The following is a 20,392-nucleotide window of genomic DNA, read 5'->3' on the forward strand; positions in this document are numbered from 1 at the left end:
CATCTAACACTCATGTATCATTTTACAATATCACAATTTAGAATTCAAGTATGGGATCAATCAATAGCTTATGAGCAACTAAAACAAGTTTTTATCCATGTTTACAACAAAATCACATATTCGCTACGAGCTGTTTTCCTGAGCAATGGTCACTAAATTATTTATACCCGAAGCTACAAGACTCCAAATCACTTGCCGTTAATTTTCTCAGAATTTAGACTTATATATCTTCCATACATGAAATTTTCAGAATTTTTGGTTTGGCCAATCAATACCAGATTTTTCTTAAAGTTTCCCCTGTTTCACTGTTTGACTAATCTGACCACTCTTCGCTATGAATCAAATTTTTCATTGTACAGAATTCATAATGTGTTCTATTTGATTCCATTTGAAACTAGACTCATTAAGGAGTCTAAGCATATAAATCTTATCTTATAACCATGTTTGTACAAATTATAATGATTTTCCAAATACAAAACAGGGGATTTCGGAGTCATTCCGACACTGTCCCGCACAACTTTAAATATCTCTTTATAGGAAATTTCTTTGCTTCCACGGTCTCTTTTATAAGAAACTAGACCAACTAAGCTTTGATTACATATTTTATTCAGCCTATAATTCCACACCAACAATTTATAGTGATTTTCTAAAATCACATTACTGCTACTGTCCAAGCAAATTATTACAATTTGCTCTTAAATTTCAAGTCCAAACACTTATGAACTTACCATTTGGGTTTAAGACATATCATGGCCACATCATATCTTATTAAATCAACTCATTATGTCCTATCATGATTGAATTTACTCAACGTTTAATCACTTAAAACTTACCTCGAAAGTGGTCGACGACTAGATATCCACGGCTATTCGCTTACTTCCTCTTTCCCTTATCCGACTTTGATCCTCTAGGCTCTTGAGCTAAATCAAATAATTTACTTCCCAATCAAACACAATCACACGGCATCCATATACATTTTAGAACCATTCTTAACATATTTACTACTCAAGCATGTAACTTAACAACTTAACCATTAGTTGCGAACCACAAACAAAACATATTCATACGTCAATATCTCAAACCTTACCATAACAACCAATATGCAAGATATCACATATACATAACTTAGCTTATGAGAACATATGTATTACATCATAAACACATCTTTTACCAATTACCTCACTTAAGCCAAATTTTTTATAATCAACCACAAAGAAAAATATACCACAAATCACACTTCCAAAATGAGCTACTTCCATGGCCGATTATATTTCATCATTAACATACCTCATTTTTGAATCATATAATCAACATCACAACACATCTCCAAAACACAAATCATGCCAATCATATTTACTCATATGGCCGAATATACATATCCCCATATAATATCATTTTCATCTCATTTAACACTTAATTTCCACCACATAAACACTTGGCCGAATAATCCTAAACTAGCAAAACTCCACATTTGTTCATACCATCTTTTAAATTCACATATATCTATTTAGGTAGCTCATATTTTCTCCTTTCTAATATTTCTATCCAAAACATCAAAACACTATCCTTTTTTGCATTTACCCCATAATACCGTATGCACAATTTGTCACCAAAACTAAAGAAAAATCAACATATGGGTTGCAATAAGAGCTTGAATACTAGCTAGATTCTCATAAAAATCAATGAAATAACATGAACTCCTACCTTATTTAACCTCCAAGATAGCCGAATGCCCTAGACAAGTTCCTTCCTCTTTCCTTTTTTGTTTTACTGTGCAAGAAGGTAAGGAAGATGAACACTCTTACCTTTATTTCCTTAAAGGTGACCCATGCCTTAACTTCAATTTCTTCTCTTTAGGTACGGCAATGGGGGAAAGGAGGATGAACATGGCTTGTTTCTATCACTCTTCCATTCTTTTAATTATTCTTTCTTCCATACTATAAAACCATTAACTATTATCATGCTAAAAAAAAATGCATATAATATCTATCAACCATCATCATGGCCGGCCACTAAATTAAAAGTGGTCCATTTGACATGCAAGTCCCTCATGTCAATAACTCACGCATTATTTGGCCACTTTAAATTTCACCTATCACATTTTCAAGTCCTATCACATGGGTCCTTTCTTATAAATTAGCACCTAATTGATAAAATCAAGGCACGGAATATTCACACATACAATAAGCACAGAATATAACATCTAATTATTTTTGTGACTCGGTTTTGTGATCCTGAAACCACTTTCCGACTAGGGTCACATTAGGGCTGTCACATTAACATAGTTAAACTTCATCCATAATTGATTATATTATAAAGAATATTGTTCGATATATTATAACTAGAGGTGTGCATGGGCCGAGCCAGGCCCAACTAAAAATTTAGGCCCGTTTGCTAGGCTTGGGCCTGGCCCGACCCAAAAAATGGGCCTAAAATTTTTTTCAAGCCCAACCCGAATAAAAATGTTAAAACCCGAGCTCAACCCGGCCCGTCCATATTAATTTTTATATTATTTTTATATAATTTTAAAATATATATAAACCACCAAAATTACTAAAAACATCAAAAAATATTTCTCAACAAATTGAAAATAAATTTTAAAAAATATGTATGCTTAAATAACACTAAAATAGATGCAAATTAACAAGTAAATATTTCTAAAATAATAACAAAATTAATAAATATCTTTCAAATAATAAAAAATTAACAATAAAATAAGTTTTATATAATATCCAAACAATAACAACAAAATAGTAGTAACATAATAGTAAAATAGTAGCAAAATAGAGAGAAAACAATAAGAAAATAATATTAAAAAAAATTTGTCATGTAGTGAAATCGGGCCGGGTCGGGCCCGGGCCAAAAATATCTTACAGGAGGAGCGACCCGTTTTTTATACGGGCCTTATTTTTTTGTCCAAGTCTATTTTTTGGGCTTATATTTTTTCCCAACCCCTTCAATATTTCGGCCCGGCCTTCAGGCTGGGCCACACACCTCTAATTATAACCTATGTAATGAGATACGAGGGATTAAGATGAAATTTATCTTTTCTATTGTAATTAGAACGATTTAATTATAATAATATAATAATTATATTATAATTATTACAACTAGTTCGGCACATATGGCTAACATCTGACTTGAATAATTATATTTACCAAAATTTTATAATTAGTAAATTATATTCACTCCGACGCACATAAAAAAGCGAAAGATTTTGTCATTACAACTACGGAAAATGTCAGGAAAAAAGGGGCTTTAAATGGAAGTATTGATTTTGGGAAGTGGATAACAAAAACAAACTCAACTCCATCGGTTTATTTTTAACCAACTCAACTCCATCTATTAAAAGCAAACTTCATTGATTGGCCAATACCACAATATATTGCCCATTCTTCACTCCCATTCCTCCATTTCACCACAAAACGCAAAGAAGGCAATCCATTTTCCCCGAGTAAAACGCCAAAGAAAACAAAAAATATGAGAGAAATCTTGCACATCCAAGGTGGTCAATGTGGGAACCAGATCGGGGCTAAGTTCTGGGAAGTCATATGCGACGAGCATGGAGTTGACAACACTGGAAAATATAACGGTGACTCCGACCTTCAGTTGGAGCGCATCAATGTCTACTACAATGAAGCCAGTGGTGGAAGGTATGTCCCACGCGCTGTTCTCATGGATCTGGAGCCGGGCACTATGGATTCCGTCAGATCTGGTCCTTTTGGACAAATCTTTCGCCCCGATAACTTCGTCTTCGGACAGTCTGGTGCTGGCAACAACTGGGCCAAGGGTCATTACACGGAGGGAGCTGAGCTCATTGATTCTGTTCTTGATGTTGTCAGGAAAGAGGCTGAGAATTGTGATTGCTTGCAAGGTATAAACCCTACAGCTTTGACCCTTTTTTTTTTTATCTTTTCCCCAAAGCACTTTTAACCTATAGGTTTTGTTGAGATCTCTGTTTTTTCTTTCATTTTTTAATGTTAAATTTATCCTTTCACCCCCGTCGATTTTGGATCTCATAATTTACTTTTGTTCTTGAGTTCTGTGAGCTATTTTGGGTGTTTTCCAGGAGATTTTCTTTCATTTTCCTTTCTCCTCTTTTGGCGGATTTTAGGGAGGTCTTTTATTTCATCTTTAGTGCTGATATATTTTCTCCTTAGTCTGGATTATGTCTTCTTGTCTTCTTGTCTGTTATATCTATTGAACACTTCTATTTTGAAGTAAAATTGTTATAAACAACATGGAGGTTTTATTAAGCAACGTGGGTTATTTCTTCCATTGGCTTGGAGGGCATGAAATTTGTTTGAACTCTTTGAAGTGAATTGTGGTTGCGTTTAGCTTTTTTTTTTTTAACAAGTATTTATTTGATTTATGTTTTCCTCAAACTTTTTATAGTAGGAGTTTCCATTTTCTTTTTGCAATTCCCATCAAAGCTTTAAGATGCATTGCGTTAAAGTGGTGTTATCCCACATTATTTAAAGTTAAACCTTCCCAATAGCCAATTGTTTTTAGGTTAGATGCTTAATATGTCATCGAAGCTAGGGATATAATTTGTTGTTCTTGCTTGGTACTATTGTTATTCTTTGTTAGTTCGTCACATGATAGGCTCTTTTGTCTCGGTTTACCTACGATGGTAGATTAACATATGATTCCAAGTTTGTCCTCAATATTCAACCCATTTGTTTCTGTTTTCTGTAATTATTATGACTGGAATGTATCTTGATTTATTGTGTTTTGGTTCCTTCATAGGCTCTTAACTTTCTGTTGTGAACTACTTGTTGCTTTAGCATCTCATTTGTTATTTGTTGCTTTTTGGTTAACAATAGATGGTCTAATCCCTGCACTGATAACGATTCCTAATTTCTCATCTTGGTCACCACCTTTCATTTTGTCTTGCATTTCCACCAGAAAATGGCTATACCTCCAAATCTCACTTTATGGGCAATTGTGACAGGATTTCAAGTTTGCCATTCTTTGGGTGGTGGTACTGGATCTGGAATGGGAACCCTTCTTATTTCCAAGATCAGGGAGGAGTATCCAGATCGCATGATGTTGACATTTTCGGTCTTCCCTTCTCCCAAGGTATCTGATACAGTTGTTGAGCCATACAATGCGACCCTTTCTGTTCATCAGCTTGTGGAAAATGCTGATGAATGTATGGTGTTGGACAATGAGGCTCTATATGATATCTGCTTCCGTACTCTCAAGCTTGCCACTCCAACTTGTAAGTTCAAATCTATCGCTCTAATGCCTCGTTTGGTTATATAACACAAGGAAAAACTAAATTGTTACATAAGGATTAAAATTGTTTGTCGTAACATAAAAGAATAATTAGCATTGTTTTAAACTTGAAATTAGAAATATGAGTAAAACTTAGTAAAAAATAAGTCCTCTTCAAAATAAGTAAGGCCTTATTTAGTATTGTTTAAAAAAAACATTTTTGAAAGAAAAGTTGTGCTAAACAAGTGTTTCTGGTTGAAGTTTTGAGTTTTCAAAAGTAAAATTTTTAGTTTTTCTTTTACCAAAAGCACATTTATTGTTTAATTATTTTTTGCCCTCTAACAACATAATACTCTCCCTTTTCTTTTCTTGGTGCTTAATTACAAATGCCTTAAAATTATTAATTAAAAGTAAAAAAGTATTTTTAAAATAATATAAATGTATTAATATGTAATTACAAATATTTAATGGTTATATTTAATTATTTAAAATATAGTTGATATATTCTAACTAAATTTTATAAATAATTAATATTTATTGCTTAAAATATTTAAAATTTATATTTCTTATATTAAAATATTAACAATAAGTTATAATAAATTATTTTTATATTCTTACTAAAATATAATAATATTAACTAATTTAAACATTATTTAAATACATATTTGTTACTTAATAATACCATGTCTAAAATAAACATTTTATTTATCAAAAACACTTTTTGACATTAATGCTAAAGACTCAACTTAAATCAGACTTTTCAAAATGGTTGTAAAAGCACTTCTCAAAAGTATTTTTCCACAATATTTTTTAAAAGTATTTTTTCACTGTACTTTTTAAAATTACTTTTCAAAAGCAATACTAAACTAACCCTAAAAATTCCTTGATTTATTGCTAACTCATGTACTAAAATGTTTTGAAAAATTAATTCTACTAGCATATTAGCTCCTATATGTGTTACTTAGTCTTAGTTGGGTTACTCATAATTAACTTTCTTAATCAAAGATAAATTCACCTTTTGTCCCTACAAACATAAAGTGTCATGAATGAATGTTAGCATTGGTTTTCTACGACTTAGGGATAATAACTAGTATTTTCATGTCCTGCATCTTCTAAAATTTCGAGTAGCTTCTTTTAATGGAATTAATTTCCAGCGTATACATGCTCAGGTCTCTGTGCTTATGCTCTTCTTTTAATTTGACTCAGTTGGTGATCTTAACCACCTCATATCTGCTACCATGAGTGGTGTGACATGCTGTCTGCGGTTCCCTGGACAGCTAAACTCTGATCTCCGCAAGCTGGCCGTTAACCTTATCCCCTTCCCACGATTACACTTCTTCATGGTTGGATTTGCTCCCTTGACATCCAGAGGATCACAGCAGTACCGGGCACTGACTGTGCCTGAACTGACTCAGCAGATGTGGGATGCTAAAAACATGATGTGTGCTGCTGACCCACGCCATGGCCGTTACCTAACTGCCTGTGCAATGTTCCGTGGTAAGATGAGCACTAAGGAGGTTGATGAGCAAATGATTAATGTCCAGAATAAGAACTCGTCGTACTTTGTGGAGTGGATCCCTAATAATGTCAAGTCTAGTGTGTGTGACATCCCACCTAAGGGTCTGAAAATGGCATCCACTTTCATTGGAAATTCGACCTCAATTCAGGAGATGTTTAGGAGGGTTAGTGAGCAGTTTACAGCAATGTTCAGAAGGAAAGCTTTCTTGCACTGGTACACGGGCGAGGGAATGGATGAGATGGAATTTACTGAAGCTGAAAGTAACATGAATGATTTAGTAGCTGAGTACCAGCAATACCAGGATGCAACTGCAGATGACGAGTACGAGGACGAGCTGGAGGAGGAAGAAGAGGAAGTTGGAGCTTAACGGAGGAGTCTATAGTTTTTGTTTTAAATGGTCTGAGATTTGAGTTGTCCTTGGATTGAGTGTCGTTGGGTGATATATTTATGTTGTGTTGGGGTCAAATTTAGATTGACAACTATATGTATGGATGTCGTGGCTCTTTGTATTTTGGATGGGTTCTTTTCCAACTTCTATTTGCCTTTTAAAGCTTGATGGTGAATGATGGATGTTTGTATTTACTACAATGCTGGGGCAGTATAACATTGTCAAAATCCGATGTGCCCAACGGATTTCAAATGAATGATTTTTCTCCGCTTAAATGATAGGGTGTGCGTTGGTCAATTCAGTTGATGCCATTTTATACGTTAAAAATGAGTAAACCCATTAAATAATTAAAATTAATTAAACTGAACCATTTAGAATTAAAATCAAATTTAATTAAATTGAAAATTTTGTATTTCATCATTTTAGATTTATTTTATTAGGATTTATTAATAAAAGAAAGACTGTAAAAGTTCTCAATTTTTTCAAAAAAGTAATTAAGTCATTATTATTTTTACTTCATTAAGTATTTAAATTGTCAAAATGCATTTACCCTAATAGTCTGCTAACTTTAACAGTTGACTATTAAAGTTAATTATTCTTAATTTTTTTAATTATAGACATCATGAGTCACAACCATGGCGTGACATGTGGTAAAAAAATGATAAAAATTAAAAATTAATAAAAGTTATAAATTTATTAAATTTAAATGAAAAATATAAAAATATATTTAAATTTTATTAAAATTTGAAAAACTATAAAATCATAAAAAATAAAAAATTGTAAAATTTTATAAAAATCGTTAAAATATAAAATATATAGAAATACGAGAAAAATTATAAAATTATTGTACAAAAGAAGCATTTTATAATTTTTCTATAACTTATTAAATTTTATTTTTATCATTTTTTCCAAATTTTACATTGTGTTCTATGACACGTGATGGCTTTAATTAAAATAAAATTGGGTGTTGTTAATTTTAGCGGTCAACGGTTAGGTAATGGTTAAAGGGCATTTATGATGTATTTTATAATTTTTTTATAATTTTTAATAATTTTTTATAATTTTTATTGATTTCTATTTTTTATAATTTTTTTTCTCACATGTCACGTCATGATTATGACATAAGGTGGCTTAAACTGAAAAGAATTAAGGGTAGTTAATTTTAACGGTCAACTGTTAAAGTTAAAGGTCAAAGGGTTTTTTTGATGTATTTTGACAGTTCAAATAACCAATTGGGTGCAAAAAAAAAGGGGGCTTAGTTATTTTTTTTTTAAAGTTTGAGGGTCTTTTTGATACATTTTAAAAATTTAAGTATTCAATTGAGTGCAAAAAAAAAAGGACTTAATTACTTTGTTTTTTAAAAAATTTGAGAGCTTTTATACTCGTAAGCATGAAAAGCTTAATCTTGTAAAACTTTAAGAATTGATAGATTTTTTCTCAATGAATTTATCAAAATTAATTGATGATTTTTTATACAATTTATAGTTTTGATTATAAAAACACAAAACTCATATATAAAAGAAAGAAAATTTCAATCTGTAATTAAACATTTAGTTAATATCATGAAACAAGAAATCAACGATGGGGTAATGGTAGATTTGGCCATTTTACTTTATCAAACCCATTATTGTGGTATTTCTATTTTTAAAATATCGATTTTAGTATATAATTTTGTTTACCCACTTTTATGTTGCCACATTACACTATTTTGTAGAAAATATATTAACTAGTCAAATCAAAGGGCTTTGAAACAGTTAAACTAAATTTTCTTGGAAAAGATAAAGTATAAGGTAATGTGCATTGCAAATTACCCAACTATGCTTAAGTTATTTTTTGATCATCTAACTTTAAAAAGTTGTAAAAATGACCATTCAATTAATTGTGTTTGTCTTTTTTAACCAATTCTATTAACTGTCATTAACTTTGGTGACGTGGCTATAACACCCTACATCCAACTATGCTTAAGTTTATTTTGTAGGATTTCTGATGATTGCTTCTTCATTGACTAAGCTACTTTAGAAAAATGTCAAGTTTGATTGGATAGATAAGTGCTAGCAAAGCTTTGAGAGAATGAAAGCAACTTTGACCGAGACACTTGTTTCGATGCAACCTGAGTCTAGAAAGGATTTTATGATTTTTAGCAATGCTTTACACAATGGACTTGGATGTATGTTGATGTAAAATGGCAAAGTGGTTGTGTATGCTTTGCAACAACTCAAACCTCACAAGAACTGCCTCATGCATGATTTGAAATTTGCAATGGTTGTTTTTTCTTTGAAGTTTAGGAGACACTAACTCTATGGTGAAAAGTGCCACATATTCATTGGTCGTAAGAGTTTGAAGTACTTGCTCTCTTAGAAATAATTGAATTTGAGGTAGCGAAGATCGGAGGAATTCTTTTAATATTGTAACCTTGTCATTGGCTACCCATCTGGAGAAAACTAATATTGTGGTAGAATGTAACACCCCATACCCGACCTGACCCCAGGTTCGAGCTGTAGGATGCTACATTCGATACTGGAGCAACTATGATCGATTACAACATAATTTAACAATTTATATATATTGATAAGTGTATTACACAATAAAAATATGTTATAAAATGATTTTTTGAGTCATATACAATCTTACAAAAGCTCTTTTACTAACTCGAGGTCAAATAAGGACCAAGTTGTAAAGTTTTCAAACTATCTGGTGGACATCGTAACTTCGGGGGTTCAAGGTCATAACGTAACTCATTGAATTGATCTCATCGCGAAATTGAGAATACGTCATTACGATGTAACTCACTGCTTGTTCTCGTCATGACGCTAAAAGTAAGTCATTGTAATGTGACTAACTATTTCTAGTAGGACCATATGGTACCTATAACACCCCTAACTCGTCACCGTCACTGGATTAGGGTTACAAAGCATCACGATACAATTCGAAACATTTAACATCAAAATAGGAACAATTATGCAATTCAAATGTTATCATTTCACAACTCAATGTAATTAAAGCAAAAATACACTTATGGGCCTTAAATTGAGCCTACAACACCTAAAAATAACTTTGGAAACAACTAGGGATCAAATTAAAACAAAACAGAAAATTTTAGAACAACATGAAAATTTGGGAAACAGAGGTCACACAATCGTGTGGCTAGGCCTTGTGACATAGCCCAGATCATGTGAACATTCAAAGTCTAGACATAAGGTAGTGTCCTTGTGACGTCCCTAATTTGACCCTAGTCAGGAAGTGGTGTCGGGACCGTTAAACCGAGTCTTATAAGTAATTAGAAGTTATATTCTATGTTTATGATGTTAGCAAATGCATGTGTGAAAGTTGCATGCATTAATTTGATCATTTCCATGTGAATTTATTTAGATGGACTTATATGAAACATTGTTGAAAGGTGATAGGCCAATCTTCAAAGGTCTAATAGTACATGCATGCAAAAGTATGGTTTTGCATGTCAATTTACCCAAAGAGAGGAAGTGGCGGCCATGGTGATGAATATGGGCAAAAGAAAACATGTCTTAAACATGTTTTGCTAGTGGTGGATGTTAGAAATAATAAAATAAGAGTATGGAAAAAAAATTAATGTTAGTAGGATGAGAAACAAAAAAAAAAAAAGTGTTCATCTTTCTCCATAGCCCTTGGCCGAATATCCTAAAGAAAGAAAAGAAAAAAATTTGTTCATCTATTTTCACTTCTTGGCGAAAATACTAAGGAAAAAGGGGAGGATTTTGCTTCATGCTTGGGTTGGAAGAGATCTAGAAGGAGATTTGGCTAAGTTTGCATCAAGATTAAGGTATGTATGAGGTTGTGTTAGGAGTTTCATGCATGTTTTGGTTGCTAACTTGATGTGCATGTTAGCCATGGCTCAAATCTTTGTTATGCCATGGAAATGGTATTTGGCCAAAGTTGTTATGGTGATAAAGCCATTGCATGCTAAGTGTAAAGCTTGATGATGATGCATGCAATGATGGATTGTCTACTCTTGAGTAAGATTTTGAGTTTTCTTTTGTTTAATCATGATTGAAGTTGAAAAGGAGCATGATTGTTATATTCGCCATGATGCATTCATAAGCATGGTTCATGCTTCTTGCATGTTAGTTAAAATTTGTGTTTTGGATGGCTATGGACACCTTGAAATTCGGCCATGCTCATATATGTATATATATGTTTGCACATGATGTTTGGTTATGAACTAAGTGATGAATATGTTTGTTTAAAGAAGAAGATGTTGAAGAATGAATGTGAAATTGCAAGCACATTTGGCCTAGCACACATATGAGTGCTTGATGCTATATTATAAGTTTTGAGCAACAATATGCAAAGCATTAACTAGTAAAATGCATGCTGTTTTTGTGAGGTATTAAGTGCATAATTGGCCTCAACATGTACATGAATATTCGCCTTGGGTAGCCTATTGAAGGCCTTAGCTTTTCCTTGATGCTCGAATAAATTGTATTGAGTTGCTTGATGTAGTATAAAATGTGCATGACCATTGTGTATTCAAGCTAAAGAGTGGCCATATGACCATTTAAACTCCTTGTCATATTCGCCATAAGCTAGCACAATGAGGTTTTAATAGATTGAATTTGTTTGAATTAGCTCAAGAGCTAAAAGGGCCACAATTGGACAAGGGAAGGAAAAAGTGATCGAATAGCCGTAAAAGCCGTTCGACAACATCCGAGGTAAGTCCTCAAGAAGTGACCTTAATTGAATTATGTGGAATGAAATATGGATGTATTGATTATTGATTTATGTGTGTATGAGTATTTGAATTCTACCGGGCTAAGTCCCAAGGCGATTATGCTAATGATTATAATTGTGTTTGAGCCTTAGTAACGAAAATGAAATATGTATGTCCAATGATTATTGATGTATGTGTGCATGAGAAATTGAATGATATCCGGCTAAGCCCGAAGACAATTATGCTGGAAATTATATCCGGTTAAGACCAAGGCAATTGTGCTAGCGGCTATATCCGGCTAAGACCGAAGGCATTCGTGCGAAGTCATTCTATCCGGCTAAGACCAAGGCATTTGTGCACATGCTTATATCCGGTTATATTCGAAGAATCTTGGGCTGGAGGTGAGTGTTGGTTGCTGTAATAAATTCAATTAGTACACTCGAGAAGCCCAAAGAATAAGGTACGTTTATATGTGCATTGAAAGTCGACATGTTTGAGCAACATTCGCTCAATCGACTAATGAATTTCAGTTATTGAATTGATTGATACTTTGTGAAAGTATATAATGATGAAGTGTGAAGTAAGAATGTGTATTAATGAAATGATGCATTTGGCTATGTGAATGTATTGCTGTAATTAGAGTTGATTATATTCCTTGAGACTTACTAAGCATAAAAATGCTTACCCCGTTACTTTGGCTCTTTGTTTTATAGATTTCGCTCGATAGCAATCGGATTCAGGATCAATAAAGTCGAAGTCATCCACACTATCAACGCCTCTATTTTGGTATAAATTTTGTTTGAACTTTGAAATGGCATGTATAGGACTACCCCTTGTTGGTTTAAAAATGTGGTGATGTATATGTATACGGCCATGCGAAAATGGCTCGTAAAAGGAAGCATGAACTTGGACTATTTTTGGTTTGTATGTATATATATGGTGTCATGATGTGATTATGGATTGGAAATGGGAGTGTTGGTCACATGATCAGCCATTGGTATGGTTAAAATGATCATATATGAACCTATGTATGGCAAGACTAGTTGGTTCATGGAGACTACAAAATAGGTAAGACCTACCTTAAAAACAGATGCTGCCAGCTGCAGTGACGTGAATGTGAAAAATCACCAAAATTTGTAGGAATGGTATTAAATAGTGAATAAGCTATGTAAATGAACCTTGATGAGTCTATTTTCATATGGAAGAAACGAAATGGTCATAGGAGTTACATGTTAAGAGATATTAAAGCTATTGTGAGACAGGGCCAGAACGGTTTCTGGGTCCCCTGTCGCAACTTTAAAATTTACTATAAATTATCCAGAAAGAATTAGGAGTCGTGCCTTATATGTACAGATTCCATTTTGAGTCTAGTTTCATTAGAAACAAACGGCACCAGTATTAAAGCCCTGTACAGAGAGATATTCAAGTTATAACGCGCGAAGGTCAGAGCAGTCGATCCCTGTAACATGGGTGACTTTAACTAATAAACTGTACCAATTGGCCCGACCAAAAATTCTAGAAATAAATCCATGGATGGATATATGAGTCTAAATTCAGGGAAAATTTACGAAACCAGTTTCCGAGTTTTGAAACTCGAGATATGATTTTTAAGGCGACGGTGACGCAGTTTTCCAGCCTGACTGGAAATGTCAAATTGGTGGGCAAAACATGTGAACTTGGCTTGTTAACCCCTCGTGTCCGACACCGGCGATGGTCTCGGGTTCGGGGTGTTACAGTCCTAGCCCATGTGTCTACTTGTGTGCATATTCAAAATAGGGTTACATGGCCGTGTCGCAGGCTGTGTGCCAAACTGTGTGTGAATTCGATGTTTGGTCACACGACCGTGTCATAGGCCATGTGCCAGACTGTGTGTGATATCCCGAATTAGGGCCTAAATGGAATAGTGTTTTGAAACCACAATTCTGAAGTAGAAAATTTATTCTGATTAATTTTTATAATTTATTGAGTGATTAGATGCATGTGTTAGAATATCGATAGAAAATTTCATGAATTGCATGTCTAATTTGCCTATTAGGACTTAATTGAAAAAGTTGATAAATATGAGTTTTAGATGTTAAAGGATTTAATTGAAGAGCATAATTGAAGTAGAGGTCCTTAAATGGTGATTATACCATTAGGTTTTCATGGAAAAAAGTGGACATACATAGGTAGAAATAACCAAAGTTTTTAATGAAGGGTAATTTAGTCATTTGGTAATTAAAAGATTAAAAAAAGGAAAAAGATGGAAAAATATGTCCATCTTCTTCATTAGGAAGAAATTTCAAGGGTTCTCCATAGCTAGGGTTTGTTTCAAGCTTCCAAGCTCCATAGTAAGTGATTCCAAGCCCCGTTTTTAATGTTCTTTACGTTTTTAGAGTCCCGGTAACTTGATTTAGCTTATTCTAGAAATAATTTAACCTAGGGTTTATATTTGGAAAAATACCCATAGGTGAAATGTGTTTATTTTGATGTTTTATAGTAGAATATGAAGCTTTAAATTGTGTTAAACAACTTTTGCTAAACGATTTTACGTGAAAGCGAGTAAAATGACATAATCGGTAAAAATACCTAATGTTTATAACTACATGTTAAAGTGAGAATTTGATGTTTCCATAGAAGGGAAAAATGATCAGCATGTCATAAAACATAATAATTTTGGAAAAAAATTTAATTTTTGAGCTTTGGGGAAAAAGTGTAAATATGCAAAAGTTTAGGGGCAAAATCATAATTTTTCAAAAGTTAGAGTTAAGGACTATTTTGATAAATGTGAGTATTAAATCAGCTAAATGTGTTATTTTAGACCAAGAAAGACGTGGAATCGACCTTGATCGGGGAAAAAAAAGATTGTGGACTAAATTGCAAAATTTCTTTATTTTGTACCGAGGTAAGTTTAGGTGTAAATGTAGTAACATAATTGTCATTTTAAGTAATTTAATGTTATTTATATGATATGATGATTAATATCATGAAATATTATGCTTTGTGGTTATTATTGAGTAATATGCAAATTATGTGTGCTACTTGTTAAATATGAATTGCCACCGAGTATCGGTTTCGATATTCCGTGGAAGATGACAAAGATGTGTGATCAAGGAAAAAACCCGTTTGAACCTTGGGAATAGATTAGAATACAAGTGACATGTCACTAAGATATTTGAGTTTCGAGCTCGTTGAGTTGAGTCCGAGTTCGTGAGATGTAACTAGGCATCCGAACTCGTTGAGTTGAGTCCGAGTTCACTTATGGGCGGGTTACATGGTAGCTTGGCTACATAATTTCTGCAGGCTATTGAGTTTGTCTAGCTGCGGGTATGGCACTTATGTGCATGAAATCCGTGTATTCAAATCATATTCTGATGTATTCAACGGGTAAATCTTAAGTAGATAAGGTGAGTACCTAAAACGAAGGTGACATGTTGGTAAGTGTGGTGAATGAGAAAATTTGTACAGGTATGTACTTAACCCTTGGGTTGAGACTTCAATATAACAATAATATGGTAGGATCATGAATGAGAAATATGATATGAATGCTTTGGTGATATTATGCAAATGTGGATTCCATATTATTGCATGGTTATGTTACTTGCTATTTACATGTGAACTTACTAAGCAATTATGCTTACTCCCTCCTCTCTATTATTTGTAGTTTTTTCAAGCTGGCTAGGAGATCGGGAACGGTCAGAGGCGTGCTCACACTATCAACAAACTATTTCAGTATAATGACTTGTATATTTTGGGAATATGGCATGTATAGCATTATAATCATTTTGTGTATATAATCTTATGATATGGCTCATGGATGGCATGAAAATGTTTGAGAATGATTAGCTATTGGAGTGGCTAATCAAGATTATATTTGATAACACGCATGCTTTATGTGCTAACTAATCTATGGAAATCCATAAAATGGTGAAATTGGTTATAAAACAGAATCACACAGCAGCAGTGACTTGAGTTTGAAAAATCACTAAAAATAGTATAGATAGAATTAGATGATGAATAGAATATTTAATTGAATCTTAATGAATCTATTTTCATGTGGAAGAAACAAAATGGGTAAAAGAGTTTTATTGTATGAGATATTTACGTTTTGGTAAAATAGGGTTAGAGTGATTTCTGAATTCCTTGTTCTGACTTTAGAAATTTATCATAAATTGTGTAAACATAATTAGGATTCACAATTTGTATGTATGGATTCCTTATTCAGTCTATTTTTAATAGAAACAAACGAAATGGCCATTGGAACTCTGTATAGGAAGAAATTTGATTCGTAGTGCACAGGGGTCAGAGTAGCCGAACCCTGAAACAGGGGAGACTTTAACTAATAAACTGTACTAATTGGACCTACCCAAAATTCTAGAAAAAAATTAGTAAGTATATATATGAGTCTAGTTTCAGGGAAAATTTACAGAATTTGATTTTTTTAGCGACTGTGACACAGATGGACAGTTTACTATGAGAATTGTTTGAACTTGTTTAAATGATAAAATAAGTTTAGTAATGTCTCATGCTCGACTCCAATGACGGTCTCGAGTAAGGGGGTGTTACACTGTGCTACATACTGACTTGGGATACACGACCATGTAGCAGGCCGTATGAATCTTGCACCTAAAATCAGTTTGACACATGACCGTATGGTGTGACCGTGTCTAGCACACGACCATATGACAACCCATGTCTTAGGCCGTGTGTAGCTAAATGACTTCATTTTCAAGCCAAAACAACCATTCTTACTTAGACACCAAGCCACCCCATTTTCAACCAGAATGACCTATTCAAAAACACCTTAAACACACCTAAAACATACCAAATTCAAACAACTAATATACCAATGTATCCTTATTGATACCATAATTGTCACACAAATACCATAAGCACATTAACTAAAAGCTTACCATTACACACATGTTATTCATTTAACAACAATGTTACCATTACTTAATTCCAAACACATACCATAAACAAGTCCAACATGTCCAACACCATACACTACCTATCATAATAGCCATACCACATTTCAACATCATTAAGGATACTAAATCAAAACAATGTCTAACCAAAAGCGCAAACACTTACATACTAAAATAATATCATCATAAAACTTAGCTTACCAATTCAAAACCATAATAGCTTAATTACAATTCAACTAACATGTTAACCTTAACCACATCAAACACTATATACATGCTACAACCAAAATGACTGAAAAACAAAAGCTACCAAAAAGAGTCTGAATAGTGTGAGCGTTGAAGCTGATCCGTTCGAATTATTCCAAAAAACATTAACTATAGAAACAAACAAAACAAAACAAGGAAGTTTATGTAACTTAGTAAGTCCATAGTCAAAATTTACTTTAATTTAACTTATAAGAGATCACTAATTAACTTTAACTATTATAATCCTAAGAACCATTCCCAAAATCATATCTCATTAGTACCAAAATATTCAAACATATAACTCAATATCCATAATGGCTCAAGGCAAAGCAATCCATGTTACTATACATATTCATGTATACACAAACAGATCATTATACATTCATTCAACTAAAAGAATAATTTTATATTTAAACTCAAAGTTTCATGGTCGTTGAACTACAACAAATTGACTCAGATACTCGGGTTTCCTCCAAAACACACCAAAGAGCATTGTAATGCTATCAGAGGCACCGAAGTGTAATCCCGTTCAAGCGTGCATACTAACCCTATTGGCATGCCAAAATCATCCAAACTCCATAAGAATTCCATGTAAATTTTAATATTTAATCAAATTAATCCTTTAACTAAAAATAACTAAAATCACTTTATAAAATAATCTTAAACATCAACTAAGACTACAAATTCATCATTTAACTTCAAAAATACCTAGAATTCATTAATAGTAAATTCCAAAAGCTTTAACAGTTTTAAAAACGAATCTCTGGGTTAGCTAGATTAAGCTACAACAATTACAAAAACATAATTTTTACAAGAAATAGATGAGAAAAATGCTTACATGCATCAAACTAAGCAAGGCCAAATGTTGAATATGGCTATAGTGATTTTTTTTCTTCTAAATTCGGTGGAAACAAAACTAAAGGAGGTGATGAACCTTTTTTTTTGTTTATTCAATAATTACCTTTTACAATTTTACCATCTATAATATAACATCAATATCACCAAAAAAAATCCCTTTAACCGTTCGTCTCAAATTATTATAGTCTAAATACCACATAAGTCCTCCTTCTTTTAGTAATTAACCTATCTAATCATTATAATCCAATAGTGACTAGATTTTACATCTTTTACAATTTAGTCCTTTTTAATTAATTAACTATCTAAACATTAAAATTCCTAAACTGAACCTTCACATATCAAAATAATAACTTCGTAAATATTTTACAAAAATATTTATAGCCTAGTTTACAAAAAACGAGGCCTCAGTACCTCATTTCAAAAAATCACTTGACTTACGGAACAAACCACTATACTAAACTATTTGCTCAATAAGTTAAAATTTATCTAATAAAAATTCAATAAAAAATATAATCTACTCGTATGAATTAAATAATAATCAATACGGACTTACTCATTAGATTTGTGGTTCTAAAACCACTGTTTCTAATACTGTAACATCCCGATTTTAGGCCTAATCGAAATAGTGGTTCCGAGACCACAATTCTAAAGTAGAAATAATTATTTTATGATTATGATGAGGCCTATGATATGATTGCATCCTTGTGTAAAAATTTCATGAAGAAATTTTATGCATAAAGTGTCCAATTTGATAATTAGGGCTAAATTGAATAAGTTGCAAAATACATGTTCTAGAAGCTTTGAGCATGAAATTGCCATGGATTTTTAATAGAGGGTCTTAAATAGCAATTTTACCAATTTCTAATTTTATGGACAAAAATGGGCATGGATAGGAAAAATTTGAAAGAAAGGCCTTAAGGGTATTTTTGTCATTTGGTTAATAAAAGAATAAAAAGGGAAAAATGAAGAAAAAATTGGCTCATCTTCTTCTTGTGTGTGCCAAATTTTAGAAGGGCCATAGCTAGGGTTTTTCTTCAACTTTCAAGCTCAATAGTAAGTGCATCCTAGCCTCTTTTTAATGCTCTTTACATTTTTGAAGTTGTCATCAACCGATCTACCTAATTTTAGCCTTATTTTGAGCTAGGGTTCATATTTAAAAATTGACCCATGTGTGACATACATGTATTTTGATGTTTAATGGAGGAATTTGAATGTTCGATGTGTGTTAGACAACTTTTACTAAGTGATTTTTTTATGGAAATAACTAAAAAGGACCTTTTTGTAAAAGTTGTAAAAATGAGTAGTAAAAAATCTGATTTTAAGGAAAATTTCAGCTGTTATGAGCATGTGTTAAGTTCGGCTAGGCTTGGGTGACAAAGAAAATGGACACATTTCATTTTACGAGCCTAGGGACTAAGTTGTAAATATGTAAAAAGTTAGGGATAAAAAGGTAATTTTACCAAAATATGAGTTATGGACTGAATTGAATAATGTGTGTATTGAATAAGCTAAATTTGGTATTATAGAGCAAGAAAAACGAGGAACTGACCTTGATCGGGGGAAAAACAAGGTGTACGACGATTAGATCTGTTTTTACTATTTTTGTACCGAGCTAAGTTCATATGTAAATAATGCAATGTTGTATCATATTTTAATGCCTTATCAATGTATGAATTTCTATATTTAATTGTTATGATGAGTTTATGAACAACGTTATGGTATATGAGAATGACGCTGTGAACGAGTTTGACGAAGATGTGGCATTGAGAAAATCTCGTTTGAACCTTAGAAATAATTTAGGATTCAATGTGACATATCATTACGAACTATGTGATTATGAGCTCATGAGATTATGTGTGTATATGACTATGTGAATCCGAGTGTTGGTCTTGTAAGTTCTACTGGTGGTTGGGTAGCCCAGCATGTGTTGCGAGTACCTGTCAGCTTGTGTGAGCAGCCCATGTAGTTACGTCCTGACTATCAGCTTGTGTGAGCTGGTCTGCTATAAGCTCGAGAGCAAGCAATGTGTGTGTAACACCCCAAACCCAGCCCAGACGTTATGGCCAGATCCGACGTGTCACATGGACTTACGACTTAGTATGCATTCGTTGGTTTAAGTGATTGGGGTGGTCTTTGTAAAAACAACAGTTGAATGAAAAGTCGGTTTATCAATCTTTAGGCTATCCATTTGTTGTGCTTGTTGAGTCTTGAAAACGTTCATTAATTTTGAAAACCCGCGCAGCCTAAAACTAGCAGTTTCATCATAGTATAAATATAATTAGAAAATAAAACCATAGCGGAAAAAAGAAATTTAAATAGCGGCCTTATTACAACTTAAAACTCAAAATTAAATCAGAATATAAAAATAATAAAAATAAACTAACTTAGAAAAACCAACTTTGCAGATGATGTGGCCACTCAAGAATCCTCACAGCTCCAAGCCCACTATGGTTGGGGATTTCTCAGAGATGAAAATAAAGGGTGAGTTCGGTAAACTCGGTGTTCAACATAACCCAACCATAGCCCAAACAGATCAAACCTCAGTCGTCGACTTATCGGGCCTTGGTCCA

At 32.9% G+C, this 20,392-nt stretch overlaps 1 protein-coding gene across 1 annotated transcript; it reads left to right on the forward strand.

Moving 5' to 3' along the window:
• Positions 1-3,181: 3,181 nt before the first annotated feature.
• LOC108469669 (tubulin beta-5 chain-like) lies at positions 3,182-7,402 on the forward strand. Its single transcript, XM_017770645.2, has 3 exons — positions 3,182-3,874; positions 4,955-5,224; positions 6,427-7,402. The coding sequence occupies exons 1-3, from the start codon at positions 3,481-3,483 to the stop codon at positions 7,104-7,106; spliced, it is 1,344 nt and encodes a 447-aa protein (XP_017626134.1). The 5' UTR covers positions 3,182-3,480; the 3' UTR covers positions 7,107-7,402.
• Positions 7,403-20,392: the final 12,990 nt, after the last annotated feature.

The sequence above is a fragment of the Gossypium arboreum genome, chromosome 3 (genome assembly GCF_025698485.1).
Source record: "Gossypium arboreum isolate Shixiya-1 chromosome 3, ASM2569848v2, whole genome shotgun sequence".
NCBI lineage: Eukaryota > Viridiplantae > Streptophyta > Magnoliopsida > Malvales > Malvaceae > Gossypium > Gossypium arboreum.

Excerpts from the sequence above, each read along its gene's own strand:
- LOC108469669 (XM_017770645.2), top strand. The coding sequence starts at position 3,481 with ATGAGAGAAATCTTGCACATCCAAGGTGGTCAATGTGGGAACCAGATC. Across the intron at positions 3,875-4,954 it reads GAATTGTGATTGCTTGCAAG|GATTTCAAGTTTGCCATTCT; the intron begins GTATAAACCCTA and ends CAATTGTGACAG. Across the intron at positions 5,225-6,426 it reads CAAGCTTGCCACTCCAACTT|TTGGTGATCTTAACCACCTC; the intron begins GTAAGTTCAAAT and ends AATTTGACTCAG.